Source organism: Cercospora kikuchii (assembly GCF_019650295.1).
Source record: "Cercospora kikuchii DNA, contig_00003, whole genome shotgun sequence".
In the NCBI taxonomy this organism is placed as follows: Eukaryota; Fungi; Ascomycota; class Dothideomycetes; order Mycosphaerellales; family Mycosphaerellaceae; genus Cercospora; species Cercospora kikuchii.
The window spans coordinates 4,312,162-4,328,837 of record NW_025408584.1 but is presented as its reverse complement, the minus strand read 5'-3'; the positions used below and the strand labels follow the sequence as shown (position 1 = coordinate 4,328,837).

At 51.5% G+C, this 16,676-nt stretch overlaps 9 protein-coding genes across 9 annotated transcripts; 4 read left to right on the top strand and 5 right to left on the bottom strand.

The window, feature by feature from the left end:
- Positions 1–1,412: 1,412 nt before the first annotated feature.
- On the top strand, positions 1,413–2,568 carry CKM354_000607300 (uncharacterized protein; the record flags this gene model as incomplete). Its single annotated transcript, XM_044801371.1, has 2 exons — positions 1,413–2,362; positions 2,421–2,568. The coding sequence occupies 2 exons, from the start codon at positions 1,413–1,415 to the stop codon at positions 2,566–2,568; spliced, it is 1,098 nt and encodes a 365-aa protein (XP_044657306.1).
- A 412-nt stretch (positions 2,569–2,980) lies between these two features.
- Positions 2,981–3,406, bottom strand: CKM354_000607200 (uncharacterized protein; the record flags this gene model as incomplete). Its single annotated transcript, XM_044801370.1, has 2 exons — positions 2,981–3,161; positions 3,210–3,406. 2 exons carry the CDS (start codon positions 3,404–3,406, stop codon positions 2,981–2,983), a joined length of 378 nt encoding a protein of 125 aa, XP_044657305.1.
- Positions 3,407–3,985: 579 nt separating this feature from the next.
- Positions 3,986–5,111, top strand: CKM354_000607100 (uncharacterized protein; the record flags this gene model as incomplete). Its single annotated transcript, XM_044801369.1, has 4 exons — positions 3,986–4,086; positions 4,139–4,413; positions 4,468–4,688; positions 4,746–5,111. 4 exons carry the CDS (start codon positions 3,986–3,988, stop codon positions 5,109–5,111), a joined length of 963 nt encoding a protein of 320 aa, XP_044657304.1.
- A 387-nt stretch (positions 5,112–5,498) lies between these two features.
- CKM354_000607000 (uncharacterized protein) lies at positions 5,499–7,626 on the top strand (the record flags this gene model as incomplete). Its single annotated transcript, XM_044801368.1, has 5 exons — positions 5,499–5,664; positions 5,715–5,906; positions 5,958–6,982; positions 7,032–7,181; positions 7,237–7,626. The coding sequence occupies 5 exons, from the start codon at positions 5,499–5,501 to the stop codon at positions 7,624–7,626; spliced, it is 1,923 nt and encodes a 640-aa protein (XP_044657303.1).
- A 686-nt stretch (positions 7,627–8,312) lies between these two features.
- On the top strand, positions 8,313–10,113 carry CKM354_000606900 (uncharacterized protein; the record flags this gene model as incomplete). The annotated part of the gene is made up of 3 exons (XM_044801367.1): positions 8,313–8,473; positions 8,532–9,664; positions 9,719–10,113. 3 exons carry the CDS (start codon positions 8,313–8,315, stop codon positions 10,111–10,113), a joined length of 1,689 nt encoding a protein of 562 aa, XP_044657302.1.
- Positions 10,114–10,141: 28 nt separating this feature from the next.
- CKM354_000606800 (uncharacterized protein) lies at positions 10,142–11,166 on the bottom strand (the record flags this gene model as incomplete). The annotated part of the gene is made up of 2 exons (XM_044801366.1): positions 10,142–10,628; positions 10,676–11,166. 2 exons carry the CDS (start codon positions 11,164–11,166, stop codon positions 10,142–10,144), a joined length of 978 nt encoding a protein of 325 aa, XP_044657301.1.
- Positions 11,167–11,530: 364 nt separating this feature from the next.
- Positions 11,531–12,324, bottom strand: CKM354_000606700 (uncharacterized protein; the record flags this gene model as incomplete). Its single annotated transcript, XM_044801365.1, has 2 exons — positions 11,531–11,552; positions 11,639–12,324. The coding sequence occupies 2 exons, from the start codon at positions 12,322–12,324 to the stop codon at positions 11,531–11,533; spliced, it is 708 nt and encodes a 235-aa protein (XP_044657300.1).
- A 307-nt stretch (positions 12,325–12,631) lies between these two features.
- CKM354_000606600 (uncharacterized protein) lies at positions 12,632–13,411 on the bottom strand (the record flags this gene model as incomplete). The annotated part of the gene is made up of 1 exon (XM_044801364.1): positions 12,632–13,411. The coding sequence occupies one exon, from the start codon at positions 13,409–13,411 to the stop codon at positions 12,632–12,634; it is 780 nt and encodes a 259-aa protein (XP_044657299.1).
- A 557-nt stretch (positions 13,412–13,968) lies between these two features.
- On the bottom strand, positions 13,969–16,137 carry CKM354_000606500 (uncharacterized protein; the record flags this gene model as incomplete). The annotated part of the gene is made up of 1 exon (XM_044801363.1): positions 13,969–16,137. One exon carries the CDS (start codon positions 16,135–16,137, stop codon positions 13,969–13,971), a length of 2,169 nt encoding a protein of 722 aa, XP_044657298.1.
- Positions 16,138–16,676: the final 539 nt, after the last annotated feature.

The window sequence follows — 16,676 nt, the reverse complement described above, 5'->3', positions numbered from 1 at the left end:
TCGCACCTGCCAGACAGACGCGAAGTTCGGTGGGGAGCAGTACTGACCTGTTGGTGTTGCTGTATTAGAGAGAGCGGATGGCGAGAATGGCGAGAGCGAGGCGGTGGTTGCTTCAGAGAGAGGTCAATGATGGTGGGGGAGAGGGAGTGAGTGTGTTCGTGGGAAAGTGACGAAAGCGAACTAGGACGGCGTGCACGTGACTGGGCCTGTGACTGGGCCGCAATTTGGGAAGCCGCAGTCGTGTCCACAAACAACACTGCAGCCTTACCGTGCACTAATTCACTCCGGATCACCAGGAAATACGTTGCGCCGCCGGCTCCCCAGTGTTGACAGTATTCACTATCAACACTGCCACGTTCCATCTGCATCATCGCATCACATTAGCTTCGCCCCCGCTGGGCCAATCACCATGTGGAGATGGCTTCTCGCCCACAACATTGGCCCATGACCCTGCGGCACTTTTTTCCATCAAGCATGTGATAGCTTTGAACCAGACGAAATCCAGCAGATGTCATTCACCTTATGGATAGGTGTCAACAATCCGTGCAATATCACAGGAAGCGGCGAACGTACCAGCAAGACCGTGAAGAAGTGGCCGGTTACCGAAATCGTCCACGCGTTCTGTGAATGACAACTCCTCGCGTGACGCGTCAAATACACGGAGTTCTTGACTCTTAGCATTGCTTAAGGCACTGGGCAGCAGGAGAGACCCATCAAGAACCACGATCAAGAGCGACTGCAAGAGAACAGTATTAAGCCGAATCTTGCAAAGAGGGCAGGAGGCGCATTCTGAGCAATCATCGGAGCAAGACTCATCACGGCCAGAACGACAGACACTTATGCTCCAGATTCTAGCACTGTGCTGGTTCAGAAAGTTTTTGAGAGCAGACGCGGAACTGCAACCGATCACGCGGTTGAGCAAGTCGCACTGTATCGAGTGGCGACCTGACGAAGACGCGAGAATTGCAAATATGGCAGAAAACCTCCCGCAATGGTTTTACACGATGACCTTTATCCATAGTTCATCAGTATCAGTCAGGTGAAGTCGCCCTCGTCCTGCATGCCGAGATCTTGCCAGTGGCAAGCTTTTTGAGGCCGCTCTTTTCCATTCAAGGAGGACAGTATCTGTCAAGAATCTGTTCAATTCTGATTTGATCATTGGGATCCTCTCGATGGACGCTGTTGACTGAAGCGCGACTTTACATCCGTTGTGCCTCGCTATGGTGCCAAGATCTGGGACCCCAGGAGCCCGTTTGCCGATGAAGCCGAGGAGCATGTCAAGCTCACCTCGACTTGTCGGCCCAATGCTGCGCTTCGCCTACATGGGAACCTACGATAACAGAATAATATGTACTTGACTTGATCGCAGCTCCTCATCGAAATCAAAAACAGACAACAGAAGCCTGGTCAAAATGCCGCCAACACAACCCATCGTAGCCCTGTTCGGCTACGAAATGTCCACATTCACGATCAAAATCCGCCATATTCTCAAGCTCAAACAAATCCCCTATACTTTCGTTGCAGTCCCAACAATGATGCCACGTCCGCTCCTTCGCGACAATTTTCACCTGACGTACCGCAAAATTCCAGTCCTCGCCATTGGCCGCGAATTGTACTGCGACACATCACTCATCACCGAATCTCTAGAACACTTCTTTCCCGCCTCAGAAGGCTATCAAAGTATCTACCCTCGAGCTCAAGATGGGAGAGACTATCGACCACTTATCCGAGGCTTTGCATCGTACTGGACCGATCGCCCACTGTTTCGTGTGACGTGTGGATTGATGCCGGCGAGTATTTGGAGAAGCTCATTCGGAACCGATCGAGCGCAACTGATAGGACACAAACTGGATCCTGATAAATTGGAGAAGAAGCTGCCCGAGAATCTGATGAAACTCGATCATCAACTATCTATGGTCGAGCCACTTTTCACGACAGCAACCGATGGCCCTTGGATCTTCTCAACGCCCACGCCTTCGCTGGCAGACATTTCGCTCTACTACGAATTACTCTGGGGCTGGGACATTTCTTCTGGAGAATACACACATAGTATCACTATGGGTGATGCCGGGAATGAGAAGGAAGCGGGGATGAAACCTGTCTTCAATGCGCAGAGGTACCCGGGCGTTTGGGGATGGTATCAGAGGATGAAGCGGTATTTCGATGAGTTGCCGGAGTCGGAGCGAGATCGGTCGAAGGAAGTTGAGGCGGTCCTGGAGCAGATGAGAGAGGCGCCTGCGTTGGGCAAGAGGTCGTTGTTGCTTCCGACTCCGAGGTCTGTGATTGAGGATTTGTGTGATCGGACAGGACTGAAGGAGGGTGCGTTGGTTTCTGTCGCGCCAGATGATACCGGTAGAGATGAGTGAGTTCTGGGATTCTCATTGTCCTGCTTCTTGATCATCACGCTGACGTTGTGATAGCCCGACGATTGGAACATTGGTCGCTTTGTCGCCGGAAGAGGTTGTCATCAAGCCTAAGCCACTCGAGCAGCCAGCTACTGTCGAAACGAGAATCCATTTCCCCATGCTCGGTTTCGTGGTGCGACCAGTTAAGGAGTCAAATCTCTGAAGTTGTGTACATCATACACTGACTCAGACTTGAGAGAGCGACGGCCGAGGTAGTATGATGGTGTATGGTACAAGTTCCGAAAAGCACCTGTAGGATCGGTGGCATAAAAATTGAAATCAACTCGAGGGTGTATTAAAACATGGTCATGAACATGAGCTGATTTCTTTCTGCCTTGCGGCAGTAGTGTCTAGTTGCGACCTTGTTACCGAGCGCATCAGCGGCTTCTCTCCCGCAAGACCAATGAGTCAAGCCGGCGCGCATGATCTGAACTCGAAGAAAGGTCAACCGAGTATACACTATGTATCCCCTGGACCGTTGGACTTCCCCTCGACTCCCAACCCTGCCAACCCTCCCGACCCTCCCGACCGCACGCAGACATGCAGAAGAATGGAGCGCACAAAAATCCCTGTTCTTATGCACGTGAGGCACTCGCGGTCTCCTCTCCTTCTGGGCCAGACTGTCCTTCTGGTGTTTTTGATTCCTCTTCTGGGGTATCGTAGATATGCGCGGTCTCCAGGTGGTTGCCCTGAGCGTCTTCCCACACGACAGTCCAATGCGGGATCTTGTCTCCTGGACTCGAGTGCTCAACGTGCCTACGTATCTGTCAGCACTGATCATGATCCGAAGCCTCGAAAGCGTACGTCATGGTGGCCGTAGTAGCGCCTTCTGGTACGTGTATGTTCGGTCTCTGCATCGCCTTCAAGAACCCATCCCTTCCAGCTTTGGGCAACCCGGGACGCCGCCAATCCTGGGTCTCTTTTGCGAACTGGAGCCTTATGGTCTTGCCTCGAATCAAAGCCGTTGTGATAGGCACGGCAACTTTGATGATGATACCCATGCTGACAGGCCTGTATGCTCTATCGATCCATTGGTGTGAACTATGGAAGACATGCCAGCTGAATTGCCCAGACGCAGTCCTCGCGCGTATTCACCATTATGGCCAGTGCTATCAGATGTTAGTCCTAGGCAGTGTATTCACCGCGAAGGCCTCTGACGGTCTATTCACCACCACGCTCTCTGGTAAGCAAATCGGAACAACAGTCCCTTCACGGTACGAAGCTCACTGACAGCTACAATAGTTGTTCGAAAGCAGACAGTGATTCGGGCGTATCCTGAATCCTGCAGCTCGCAGCCCATGTTGGAGCGAAGTCAGCGCAAGTGATGAGTGAATGAAAGCTATGCTGCGGCCCCCTAGCAAACAGTTCACGGGTTCACTGCCAAGACATCGGCAGCTACCTTCGCTGACATTTCATCTTCTCTTCTCTTCTCTTCCAGACCATTTCATTAACATCGATCTTGCAACACATCACGCTGCACCTCAGCCAGCCACTCAGCACTCCTACCATCTGCGATGTGGCGACGATTTTGCGTCTCTCGCCCAATCTCGCATTCTGTCAAGCGCTTCCTAGGTCTGAGGATGAGTTCAGACCTTGTCGGCGACTCGGGTCGAGTCTACACGAGTAGTCGGCTATTGAGACGCCACCCGTATGATAGCACATTCGACGTGTTCAAAGCAGAGTGGGTTCACGCCCACCCCAAAAGGACATGACAAATCTAAATTAGTTGCTAGATCGTCTGGCAAGAGCTACGTCCTCAAGCGAATGCCCAAGCATTGCTTTAACCTCTCGAAACGCATTGCCAGAGACGTACCTTCGAGCCCACGACTTCGCATGCACGTAGACTGCAAGCGTGACGAAAGCCTCTTGGTCTACGACTATTATTGTGACACCTTCCTTGAGCTTCTCCATAATGACCCTGGTTTGATGCCAGACGAACGAATCAAGATCATGCAGCGAGTTGCAGAGGCCGTTCAGCAATTGCACTCGAAGAACTGGGTTCACACTGGTACGGGACGCCTTGCGCGAGACTCTATGACCAGCAGCTAACTGAATGTGATAGATATCAAGCCTGATAACATTTTCATCGATTATACATGCGACGAAGATGGCAACAAAATCGTCACTAATGTCGCGCTGGGAGACTTCGATGTTGCATGCAAACTCAAGAATCACGAGACTCGCATCACCCCTCACGCAGTAGGCAATGTGATGTGGCGAAGCCCTGAAGGACACTTCGGCATGTCAAATAAATACTCCGATATCTATTCCTTGGGTCTGGTGGTGAGCTCTTCTCCGCGCATATTCATGCTACAAGCTTTTGTCTAACCCAATTTGCAGTACCTCTTTGCTCTCGGAGCTGGAGACGGGCTCATCCTGAACAACTACAAGGAGCTCGAAAAAGCTGGCATCGAACAAGAGCTCGAAGTTCTGACTCGTCACTTCTCATACTTTGGACCGGTTCCAGAAAGCCTTTACGAGCAATTCCGAGACGAGAAAGCGAAGAACGCGCTAAGGATGGCTTCGGACGTGGCTGAGGCAGAGGTCGCCGAACAACCAGAGGCGAGACTGAAGATCTGGGGAGAGCCGTATGGGGAAGTTGCCCTCGACTGCCTTTCTGGCATGACTAACCTCGATCCAAAAGCTCGTCTCAAGATAGACGAGGTCGTCGCTCATGCGATCTGGCAGGAGTCTGCCTCGTTCTGAGAAGACCCGTCAAGCTTGCTTCGGATTGTTGGACTTCAAAGGCAGGGCTGAGCATCAGTACGGGGTCTCTGCCCATCACCGACCGCACTGATATGTTCAGAAATCATCTCTCGCGATCTTACCATCGACTCCGGGATGCAAAGAGGATGTTTGGGTGTGTGGAGAAAGATTGTGGTTGTTGGGCGAGTGACATTGAGGATATTTGTTGATCCGATCCGAACTCCGTACCCGCGCACGATACGGAGAGGAGTCAAGAGCACCTTGAAGGATTAACACCTTCCAAAACGCGGTAGCGTCATGCAATGTCGTGCCGGCTAGGCAACACCAGTTGATACTACTTGAGTTCTTCCTCACTTTCCCATTGATACCAATTCTTCTATCACAGTTATGGCATTGGCGACATTGGCGTTGCTCGGCGGCTTGGCCGCCGCCCAGTTTCCCCCGAAGCCCGAAGGCGTCAAAACATTACAATCGAAACATCATCCAGGCGTCAAGCTCTCGTACAAAGAGCCAGGTCTTTGCGAGACCACACCGGGCGTCAAGTCCTACGCAGGTCAGTATGCTACTCCCACCCGCGCATGACTGTAGCTCACACGTCGCTAGGATATGTTCACTTGCCGGTAGAAGCATTGAATGAAACTCATGAACGCAATGGATATCCCATCAACACTTTCTACTGGTTCTTCGAGTCAAGGAAAGATCCTCACAATGCCCCATTGGCCATCTGGCTGAATGGAGGGCCCGGCGGCTCCTCTCTGCTTGGAGCTCTTTCGGAGAACGGCCCTTGCTTCGTCAGTGAGTAGAACATCCACACCGACATCGTGATATCTGCTTACACTGCCGCAGGCAACGACTCGAAGTCCACTTACCTCAATCCGTGGTCCTGGAACAACGAAGCAAATTTGTTGTTCATAGACCAGCCGAACCAAGTGGGATACTCTTACGATGTGCTCACGAATGTGACAGTCAACCTTGGTGCAGATGACCCAGAAAGAAACAGCCCGATTCAGCCCACAGACTTCTCCGATGGTGTGCCAGAGCAGAATAACACATTTCTGGTCGGGACAATGAGCAGTCAAAAGGTCAGCTCCACAGCGAACTCAACGCAACATGCCGCTACCGCCATTTGGCACTTTGCTCAGACCTGGTTCGAAGAGTTCCCCCAGTACAAGCCCAATGACGAGCGAATCAGCTTGTTCACGGAAAGTTATGGTGGGCACTACGGGCCAGGTTTCATGGACTACTTCGTTCGACAGAACACCAAGATCGACAAAGGCGAGATCCCAGCAGAGGGTGCGCACTACCTCCACCTCTCCACACTTGGTATCATCAACGGCTGTATCGATGCTCCAGACATGATCGAGTCCGAAATTATCTTCGCTTACAACAACACCTATGGTGTGGAAACGATTTCAAAAGAAGATTATGAAAGTAGCCTGCGCGAATTTCACAAACCAGGAGGGGTTCGCGACGACATTGAGAAGTGCCGCGAAGCCGAATCGAAGACAGATCCTCATGATCACGGGGATGTGGCCAAGACGAACGAGATTTGCTCTGCTGCTGCCCATCGTGCCTCGAACATTAGTGACGAGGTCTTCGTAAGAGCAGCTCGTGGCGCACGATTTGACGTTACTCACGACGCGCTTGACTCGTTCCCGCCGCCATATATGTTTGGCTGGCTCAACCAGCAGGAGGTGCAGAAGGCTTTTGGTGTTCCAGTAAACCACTCGTGGTTCTCGCCCGCAGTTGCGGAAGCATTTGAGCGCACCGGGGATCTCGTCAGAGGAGGACAACTCAAGCAGATCAAGAATGTTCTCGACCACGGCGTCAACGTCGCGCTCTTCCATGGCGACAGAGATTTTGCTTGCAATGTGAGTTTACCCTAAGCTTTTTATCGCGCATGGACTAATTCATACGCAGTGGATCGGCGGCGAGCAGTACTCGCTGAATGTGCCGTGGTCGCATCAGAAAGACTTCAGCAAGGCTGGATACACTCCACTTGTGCTTTCTGAGCCATACACACAATCTGGTGGACTTGTTCGGCAATATGGGAACTTTTCCTTCACAAGAGTAAGCAATTGCTTTTCCCAAGCAGGTCTCGAAGACGCATACTCATGATTCCCAGGTCTATCAAGCCGGCCACATGGTGCCCTCCTATCAGCCAGAAGCTGCATATCGAATCTTCATGCGGGCCATGACGCATCGCGATATCGCGACTGGTACACTCGACCTGAACGACTACGCCATCGAGCGCGGCAACCAATACTCCACCACAGGGCCAAGCAACACGTGGTGGATGAAGAACGACGTGCTACCGCAGACTCCTCATCAGTGCTACGTCCTTGACCAAGCTTCACGCTGCACTGAAGAAGAGAAGAAATGGATTGAGGACGGCACAGCTATCGTCAAGGACTGGATACTCGTTGGGAGAACGAGCAATTCCGACAGGACGGCAACAGAGGACGACATCGCTAGCTCTCTCGCAGAACAGGTGCCCTTTAAGACCGACCTGTAATTGAAGGGTGGCACAAGCACTTGGGCAATACTATGCGCAAGTCAGCGAGATCTTGAGTGCCCAGCTTGATCTAATACCGAGCAGGAAGATTTGTACAGCTGTTCTCAACAAGGCTGCAACGATCATGGAATCCTTGTGAGGCGTCACTCCCTAGGGCATCTTCCGGTGTCGAGAAATCCAGCCAGTAAACGAATGCGTCGCAGCTAGATGAAGAGTATCTTCGAGCTGCGGCTGAGGAGAAACCCTGAAGCTACACAATCCTTCTCGAAGCTTGTTATGCATAAGCGCATCTAGATAATCAATTATTCCTCCACAACTCTCACGGCCAGTACGGATACGGCAGAGATCTACATCTTTACCCTCGCAAACCGAGCCCATTCTGCAATAATTTGCGTTTCGAACACTTCCACATAGACTCGGAACTTTCCGCTAATTCTTCAGACCCCAATAATAGGCCGACAGGTCAGCCACGAAGGGCCCTTTGAGCTCGGGATTGCACACATCCACGCATGTAGCACGAGGACGATCAACACGCTTATCGGACCTATTCGGGCAGGTAGCACACGGCAGGGCCAAGCTAGAATCTGGATCAACGACTCAAATGCAGCGGCTGTTAACTTCTCTTTCAGCTCCTGCTCAGCTGGAGCTGTTGATATCAAGGCTCTGTCGACCGCTTCGTGTCATCGATGGTCGCTGATGCTCCCCGACACTCATCCAGTACGATCTACAAGATGGCAGAAAAGACTCCACCGAACGTGACGTCCATCTTGGACAAGACGCACGAGCGAGCGGTGATTGACGATGATGCGACTTCGGACGAGCAAGCACTGGTGGCTCTGGGTTACAAGTACATTCTGCTTACACCATGATACCACTGTCGACAAGGACTAATCTCTTCTCCAAAGACAAGAATTCAAACGCGACTTCACCCTCCTCGAATCCTTCTCCGTCTCCTTCTCCATCCTCGGCCTCATTCCCTCCATCGCCTCAACCCTGACCTTCGGTCTAGGCTATTCCGGCACAGCCGGTCTGATCTGGGGCTGGCTCATCGCAGGCATCATGATCCAATCCGTAGCCTTCAGCATGGCAGAACTCTGCTCTTCGATGCCAACAGCCGGAGGTCTATACTACGCAGCCGCAGTCCTCGCACCCGAAGGTTGGGGGCCTGTTTGTGCGTGGTTTGTAGGCTGGTCGAATGCTGTTGCTTTTGCGATCGGACCTTGTTCGTTGAATTATGCTTTGGCGTTGATGATTACGACTTCGGTGACGATTTCAAATCCGGACTGGGTGCCTGAGACGTGGCATGTTTATCTGGTGTACTTGGCCATTTTGCTCTTCAATGGACTCATTGCTATGCAGTCGACGAAATTCATTGGAAGGTTCAATGTGGTGGGAACGGTCTGGAATATCATTCTGGTCTTGGTCTTTCTGGTATGGTTTCCTGTTGGCTCGATCAATTCTCCGAAGACGAATGATACGCATGAGACGTGGACGACTTTCCAGAATGGCACTGAGTGGCCGATTGGCTGGGCGACTATAATGGGCTTTCTGACAGCATTGTATACTATGGCTGGATACGATGCGCCGTTTCACCTCGCAGAGGAGTGCAGCAATGCGAATATTGCCTCCCCTCGCGCCATCGTGATGACATCTCAATCTGGTCTCTACGGAGGATTCGCGATCATTCTGGTCATCGCATACACGATCAAGGATGTGACCGAAGTCGTGGCAGGTCCATATGGGCAACCTTTTGGCTCCTTGTGTCTCCAGGTCCTTGGCAAGAATTCTGGTTTGGCGCTCTTTGCTCTCACTCAAGTCGCGCAAATGTTCTGTGGCGTCGGTGTCACTATCGCTGGTTCTCGAGTCATCTTTGCTTACTCCAGAGATGGCGCGATTCCCGGACACCACTTGTGGGCGAAGGTTGACAGCCGTACGAAGACCCCTGTCTGGGCCACTTGGTTCGTCCTGATATGTTCAGCTTTGTGTGGTTTGATCAGCTTTGGAGGACCCATTGCTCTTGGTGCCTTTTTCACGCTCGGTAAGAAATCATTTCCTGACAGACGCGGTCAAACTGAAACTAACGTGCGAGCAGTCGGTATCGGGCAATACACGGCTTTCATTGCTCCCATTGCACTGAAGCTCTTTTTTGGTCGAAACCGATTCAAGCCGGGTCCGTGGAACCTTGGCCGATACTCCACGACTGTGAATGCTCTTGCAGTGGCCTGGTGGTGTGTGATTACACCTGCGCTCTGCTGGCCCGCTTTCAAAGGCAAGAATTTGACGCCGCAAACTATGAACTGGACGATATTGCTTTACGGAGGCGTCATGTCTCTGGCCATGCTTCATTATGGGCTCAGTGGGCGCAAGTGGTTCAAAGGACCAAAGATCAATGTCGAGCATCTGGCACAGGTATCAACGCCAGGCTTCAGAGTGGCGGAATCACAGGGAAGCGAGGGGAACTGGAACGCAAAGAAGCGAGAGCAGTAGATTCAGGTCTGTATTCACAACGCAGATCCTAAGCTTTTGGCAATTCACCTGTCGTCATTGGTCCCAGGTCTGGGAGAATGTCTTTGATATTCTTCCTCATCCATGTTGGCAGGCATGTAGGGAAGGTCATCAGTGGCAGACCTAACCGTCCTTCAAATCTTGGCTCTACAGTCTGGAAACCCAGCTTGCCAAAATGCTTCTTCAGTCGCTCTACAGCGTCGTGTTGATCCTCAGTCCCATCTGCCGTGAAGTGTTTGACATCTGTCATGACCCCTGCGTGTAACACGATGTTATTCGCCCCGGCCTTCTCGAAAGTCTTCACGACGGTATCAAGTACCAGCAAAGACAAGCCTCGACGTCGAAACTGAGGCTCGAGAAAGATGCTATCGATGTAGCAAATGCGTTCCTCGCCGGTCACTCCAGCATATTCATACCATGGCGGTGGGTAGTCCGGGTGTCCATACAGTGCCAGATAGACATCGGTCAATTCCTGACACGAAGCATCGCAGGCTTCCCTACAACACGTGTCAGTTCTCGCGTCGTGGGGAAGAGCAGCTCATACCATAGACTGTGTTCGAAGAAGTCCACATCCATAGCATCTACGGCGAGAGTTCTGACATAACCCAGCTTCACGCCCGGGTCTTGACCAGATACATCCTCATGGCCGAGGATCTCTGCTTTAAACCCATGGACATGCTCGGACGGATCGGTTCCTTCCTCTACACGGCGTAACATTTCCATCTCTTCATCTTCATCATCATTGTCGTATGTGTCATTGCGTCTCTCGATCGACTCCTCGTCATCCATATCTTCTTGCTCCGACATTTCGCCTTCGGTCTCTTTGTCAAGTGCTTTGAGGTCCTGGTACTGTAGAGAGAAAGACCTGAAGGGGAGTGGATCAGTCGACTGTGACTGCTCCTTCACTCGTGCAAGTTCCTCTTGCTTCGCAGCGCTCGGACGTGCTCGTTCCTCGTCTTCCCGTATTTCCATGAGATCCCTCACCAGTTGCAAATCTCCATCACTCAGTCCTCCGTAGTTCATCAGGATATTCATTGTGAGAATCAGGATTGTTCTGAGAAGAGTGATCTCTTTCTACTTATCGAAAAAGTACACCAAAAGGAAAGGGTATCGAAAAGTGAATAGCTTTTGACAGTTGAGCTCGGAGCTGAGATCGACGCCAAGTGCGGCACAGGAGGCACAGGCTGCACGAGCGGAGTCGCCTGTGGAGCCCTTGAGTAGTTCAGGCAGCCATCGTCCACATGCAGCGGTGGCCTCTCGATGGCGAGCTACCGTGGAGCAGTGCAAAGCCGGGCACGTACCCCAAAATGAGAGTAGAGTCACTCGCTTCTCGAGCAAGCTGGCGATCCATGGCATGTTCACTCAAATCTTGCATTGCACAATGGTATCTGCACTTCTTCTACAGCCTATTCTCTCGCTTTCTGTTCGCCACAAAAAAAATCAGCACAACCCTCACCTCCAAGCTCTGAGGCTCCGAAAAGTGCAAAGCAAAACATACCATACCTACATTCCCTTAAACTTCGGCGGCCCCTCCGCAGAAATACTCTTCTCAACATACTCCGCAATATCCGGATCGCCCTTTTCCAAATACTTCCTATAAGCCGGTCGATCCACAACTTTCTTCATATATTTCAACAAATCCGGATACGCGCTCAAATCGCTCGGCACAAATTCCCTCATGCCCGTCAAAGACCAAATCATCATCATATCCGCGGCCGTAAATTCCTCGCCAGCAAGCCAAGGAACTTCCTTGACACGTTTGTTGAGCATGCCGTAGACTTGCTGGATCTTGGCGTCGAAGCGCTCGAATAGTGGATTACCGCTATCGCGTTTGATGCCTGCGAAGTTCAGGGCCATGATTCGGCCGATGGCGGGTTGGAGGGTGCCATTGGCGACGTGGTAGTAGTAGAGGAAGTCTGCGTAGTTTTTCTCGCCGGGTTTGACGAAGAATTTGCCTCCGCCGTGGACGTGGGCGATGTATTCGAAGCAGGCTTCGGTTTCGGCTAGGACGACTCCGCCGTCGTCTTCGATGACGGGGGAGGCTTCGATGGGGTGGAGTTTCTTGAGCTCTGGGGGTGCGAGAAGTGGAGAGCGGTCGTATTTCTTGAGTTCGTATGGGATGCCGAGTTCTTCGCAGAGGAAGACGACGCGGTCGGATTGGGAGTGGCCGAGGTGGTGGACTGTGAGGACCATTTTGCTGGTTGTGTCTGATTTTGTTGTTCTTGTATTTGGTTGTTTTATTCCTGCCTGGTGATGTGGGTATTGATGTGAAGTGAGAGTAGAGCAAAGCCAGTGAAGTCAATCCTTGGTGGCACAACGTCAGAGGTGCTGTTATAGTTCTCCTAAGTACCTAGGTTAGAGAGCTGTTGTTGTAATAGCCGCCTTAGTGCACCCCACTTACTGGGAGATAACTGGTTAAGTCCGCACATCATACCACTGCTCTCTGATAGTGTGGATATTGCTGCCTTCATATCATCATAAATTTGTGCAAGATTACTATTCACGAACCCGCCTTCGAGAACATAATACCCCATGCCCGGAGATCCTTCATATCAATTCCGAGTATGCGCAGCATGTCCCACACCACTGTGGCAACAGTATCCACCACTACTAGGCCCGGCCATCGATTCTCCCAGTATGCAACTCTTTGCGCAGCTCGTAGATTCGTGCAAAATGTAGAGATCACCTTGATCGGCTCATTTTCCATCTTGGAGAGCACGTCTTCCATCTGCTTGTCCAGCTCATCCTCACTCGTAGCCACAATATCGGCATTGACACTCCGGTCCAGGTGGGATTCAGCCACGACTTCGTAGCCGGCGTCACCGAACGTCTTCATGACCTTCTTCTGCACTTCGTCCAAGTACGGCGTGACCAGACCCCACCTCGCCTTGATGATCTCTCCATACTCCTGCCCAGCGAAGATCTCGTGAAATACATTGAGCATGCCCACACAGCTCGTTGTTGCTTTGATTCCTGTCGCGTCTTCAATCTTCTGACATAACTCCCGATCTTTGTCCAGTCCGAGCCATCCGGCGCTGGTCCCGCTCCACCCTATGACATCAACTTTTGCATCTGCGAGGAGCTTCGCGGCATCGATGATCTTGCTGTCGTCGAATTGTGAAAGCGCATTGTCGCTCAGAGAGATCTCGGTGACTCTGAAGCGGGAGAAGTGGACGGAGATGTTGGGTATCGTGGAGGCAATGGCGGTTGTGGATGGCTCGAGAGCGGTGTTTGATGAGGGCACGATGACGCCAAGCTTGACGATGCGGTCTTCGGCCATGTTGTAGGGCTGTGAAGTCACGATGAAAGTACTGTTGTGAAGACCTACTGCTTGTGAAATACTCTCTAGGAGCAGAGCCTACGGCGTTTATGACTGTCTGCTGTGCCATACTTACTTCACTTTATCCCGAGCATCATTTGACGTGATAGTGCCTGTTCAGCCGCGCTCGCCGCCGACGCGGCCTATCAGGGCGGCGGCGAAGATGAGAAGATGGGTCTGCGATAAGCTCGAATCATGTTTGAAGAGTGAATTGCGAGTGGAGCCAAGGAAAGAGCTGTTGGTCTTGGCCGCAACTTTGACTTCAGTGCTTCACCTCTGCCTTCTCGAGCTTGCAAGTCCAGCATGTCAACAATAGGGCGTGACGAACCATGCGTGTGCATCAGCTGTAAGAGCAGGCATCACATCGGCAGTGCGATCGTGGTCACGTATCGAGGCCATGGACGATCAACAGCACTGTCTCGATCACCACTTTTCACCAAGAATATCTGCTCTACTGGGAGGGGACCACGCACATGGGACGCTGATTGGTATGAATTCTCGCATACTGCTCGATGCTATCACACGATCGACACCCATCCCATAGCATCCGAATGCACAAAGTCTTTCCGCACATCCTCCACGAGCCCATGGACATAACTCTCTCCCACCAGAGTATACTTCTTCTCATCCACATCCCTCCCTTCTTCACCCTCAGCGCTCCTCATCACAAACGGCACCGCACACCCCGGAATCGTAAAAATCTCATCTCCGCCCCTCGCAAACCCACCCACCAACCCTACAAACCCCCTCTCAGTCCAACACAGTCTTCTTCCCTTCAACGCATGCCCTAAAGCAGTATTCAACGCCCTAAAAGCTCTCCCATTCTTCCCGCTCTTGAAATGCTCAAACGTCAGACCTCCTCGCTTCGCAGGCCTCTTCTGCCTCGCAGTATACGTCTGTCCTGGGAAAGTTGGCGTTGAAGCACTGAGTTGATCGCAGAAGAAACTTAATATTTCAGTGTATGCTTCTGAACAGGTATTCTTGCCTTCAATGTCGTCTTTTCCTGCGACGAGGGTAGAGCAGAAGGAGTGCCAGAATTCAGGACTTTCGAAGTATGCTGGGTTTGAAGATTTTGCGGGATGTTGTTGTTGGAAGAAGTTGATGCAGGTGAGGAGAGCGGAGTTCGTGTTCAGAGGGTCCTTAACTGAGAGTTGAGGGTCGTCGGAGAAAACTTCTGAAAGGTGGGTGATTTTGTCTTGATGCTGTGCGAGAACGCGTAAGACCATGCCTGATTCGGAGACCTTGAAGACCGCTTGTCCGTTGGTGTTACCTGGGCGGTAATGAGCAAGACATGAAGTTCTGTATGCCAGAGCGGTTGTGATCCGAGGTTTTGACCAGTCTGGTACCCAAGAGGGAAGCTTGCTTGTGCTTGGGTCCGTATCGTGGTCGATACAAGCCAGAATGCTCGTCATATTGTGCTGAACCATTCTTAGATCCTGATCGCCAGCTGCAATCCTGTTGTCGATAGCTGCAATAGCCTGCTTTGTCTCATGCAACGCCACCTCAGCATACAACTTCTCCTTCGGCTTGCTGTATTCCGGCACAACATCGCTATCACAAAGGCCCAGAACACCATATACCTTATCGACCGGCTCTTTCACCCCAGCATACCTCGTATCAACCAACCACCGAAACATCGACTCCGTTCCATTACTCGTGTCGAAGTAGTTCTTCGCCGAATAAATCTCCGCCGCAACTTCCAAACCGGACTTTCCTTTAACATCAACCTCATCATCAAAAATCCCCAATTCATGAATCCCCATACAATACCCCGCAAAATCCTCCCAAGAAATCGTATCCCGTCCCGCCATCAAATACAATTCTCGTGAAAGCACAGCTTCCTGTATAATCCACGTCCTTTGGAACCAAGGCTGCTTCAACAAAGCTCTCAGACTCAGCATCGTCTCCGCGTCCTCACCCTTAGGCCTTCGCAAGTGCTCCAATTCCTCGTCCAACAATTCCTCCCTTCCCATTGTCGCCTGAGACAATCCTTGCAAAGCTTTGAAAGCCTCCTCTCCGGGTTCCTTACCCAGCCATATCACTGTATTACAAGACTTGGTATACACCATGCCCATCAACTTCACTTGACTCTCCTTATCAGCGGGACTTTGCTGATTGATACACAATTGATCAGCCCATAATGTGACTTCTTTCTCTGGGTCTCGAAGATGTCGAAGAATACCATCTAATGTAATCGTGATCATCTTAGGATGTCCAGAGACGGTGATCGGGCGAATAAAATTGTCATCTCCCCAGCAGTAGCTTATGGCTGTATATGGGACTTTTTTCTGTTTGGTGAAAGACATTCCAAAAGAGCAAGGCAGACGCCAGCCGGAGGAGTCGCGTGTGTAATCGAACTCTACGCTGATTTGTTCGAGGGCGGCGATCAGTGGTGCTTCCATGGGTCCTGGGGCGAGTTTGAGGACGCGGATGTGGTGGGGTGGGGTTGGGAGGTATAATGCGCCATCCGAATCTGTAGACGTTGGTTGAGGATCTGGTGACTGAGCTTTTCGTTGCATGAAAGCTTCCAATTGTTCTGTGAGAAATTTTGAGGTTTCTGGTGTCGCGACATTCTCAACGAGGTCTTCATCTCCACAAGCTATTTCGAAGCTGGATGGAATGGCTCCAAGTTCGAGGTTGTCTTGCTCCCAAAAGGCGGAGGTGTCCCAGGCTCCTAGTTCGGCCATTGCGCCACAGGTCGAGGGAACGTATTGTGTCACCTGGGTTGGTTCTTATACGACAATGCAGTTACGCAGTCAGTACCGAGTGCAGATTGCGGCTGAAGTGGGGCTGAAGGATCGTAGATATGGACTTGGCCACAAGGCCAAACGTTATGTCGCCGCATAGCTCTGCGACTATTCCTTCCTCATGTCTAAGTAGTGCCCGAGTGCTGACAGATGAAGAAGAGTTGAAAGAGTGGAACATGTGGATGGCAGAGGACGGACACTTTGCGGAGATCGAACGCGCGAAATGAACATCCTAATGATCAAGTATATGGCAGGCTAGTCGACCTGGTCTTGGTCTTCATAAGCTCGCCCGAGTCTTTCAGCGATCCTGATCAGAAGAAATGTATTGCTTCTCATGAGACCTTATCAGTTCCCGGCGAGATGGACCCGTGATTTCGATTCTGCCGACACCGTAAGACGAGAGAGCAAGAATCGCCTTCCCTGAACACTCTAATTCCTCGGACAAGAAAGGAGTCCAGAATCAATGAAAAGGAAGATGG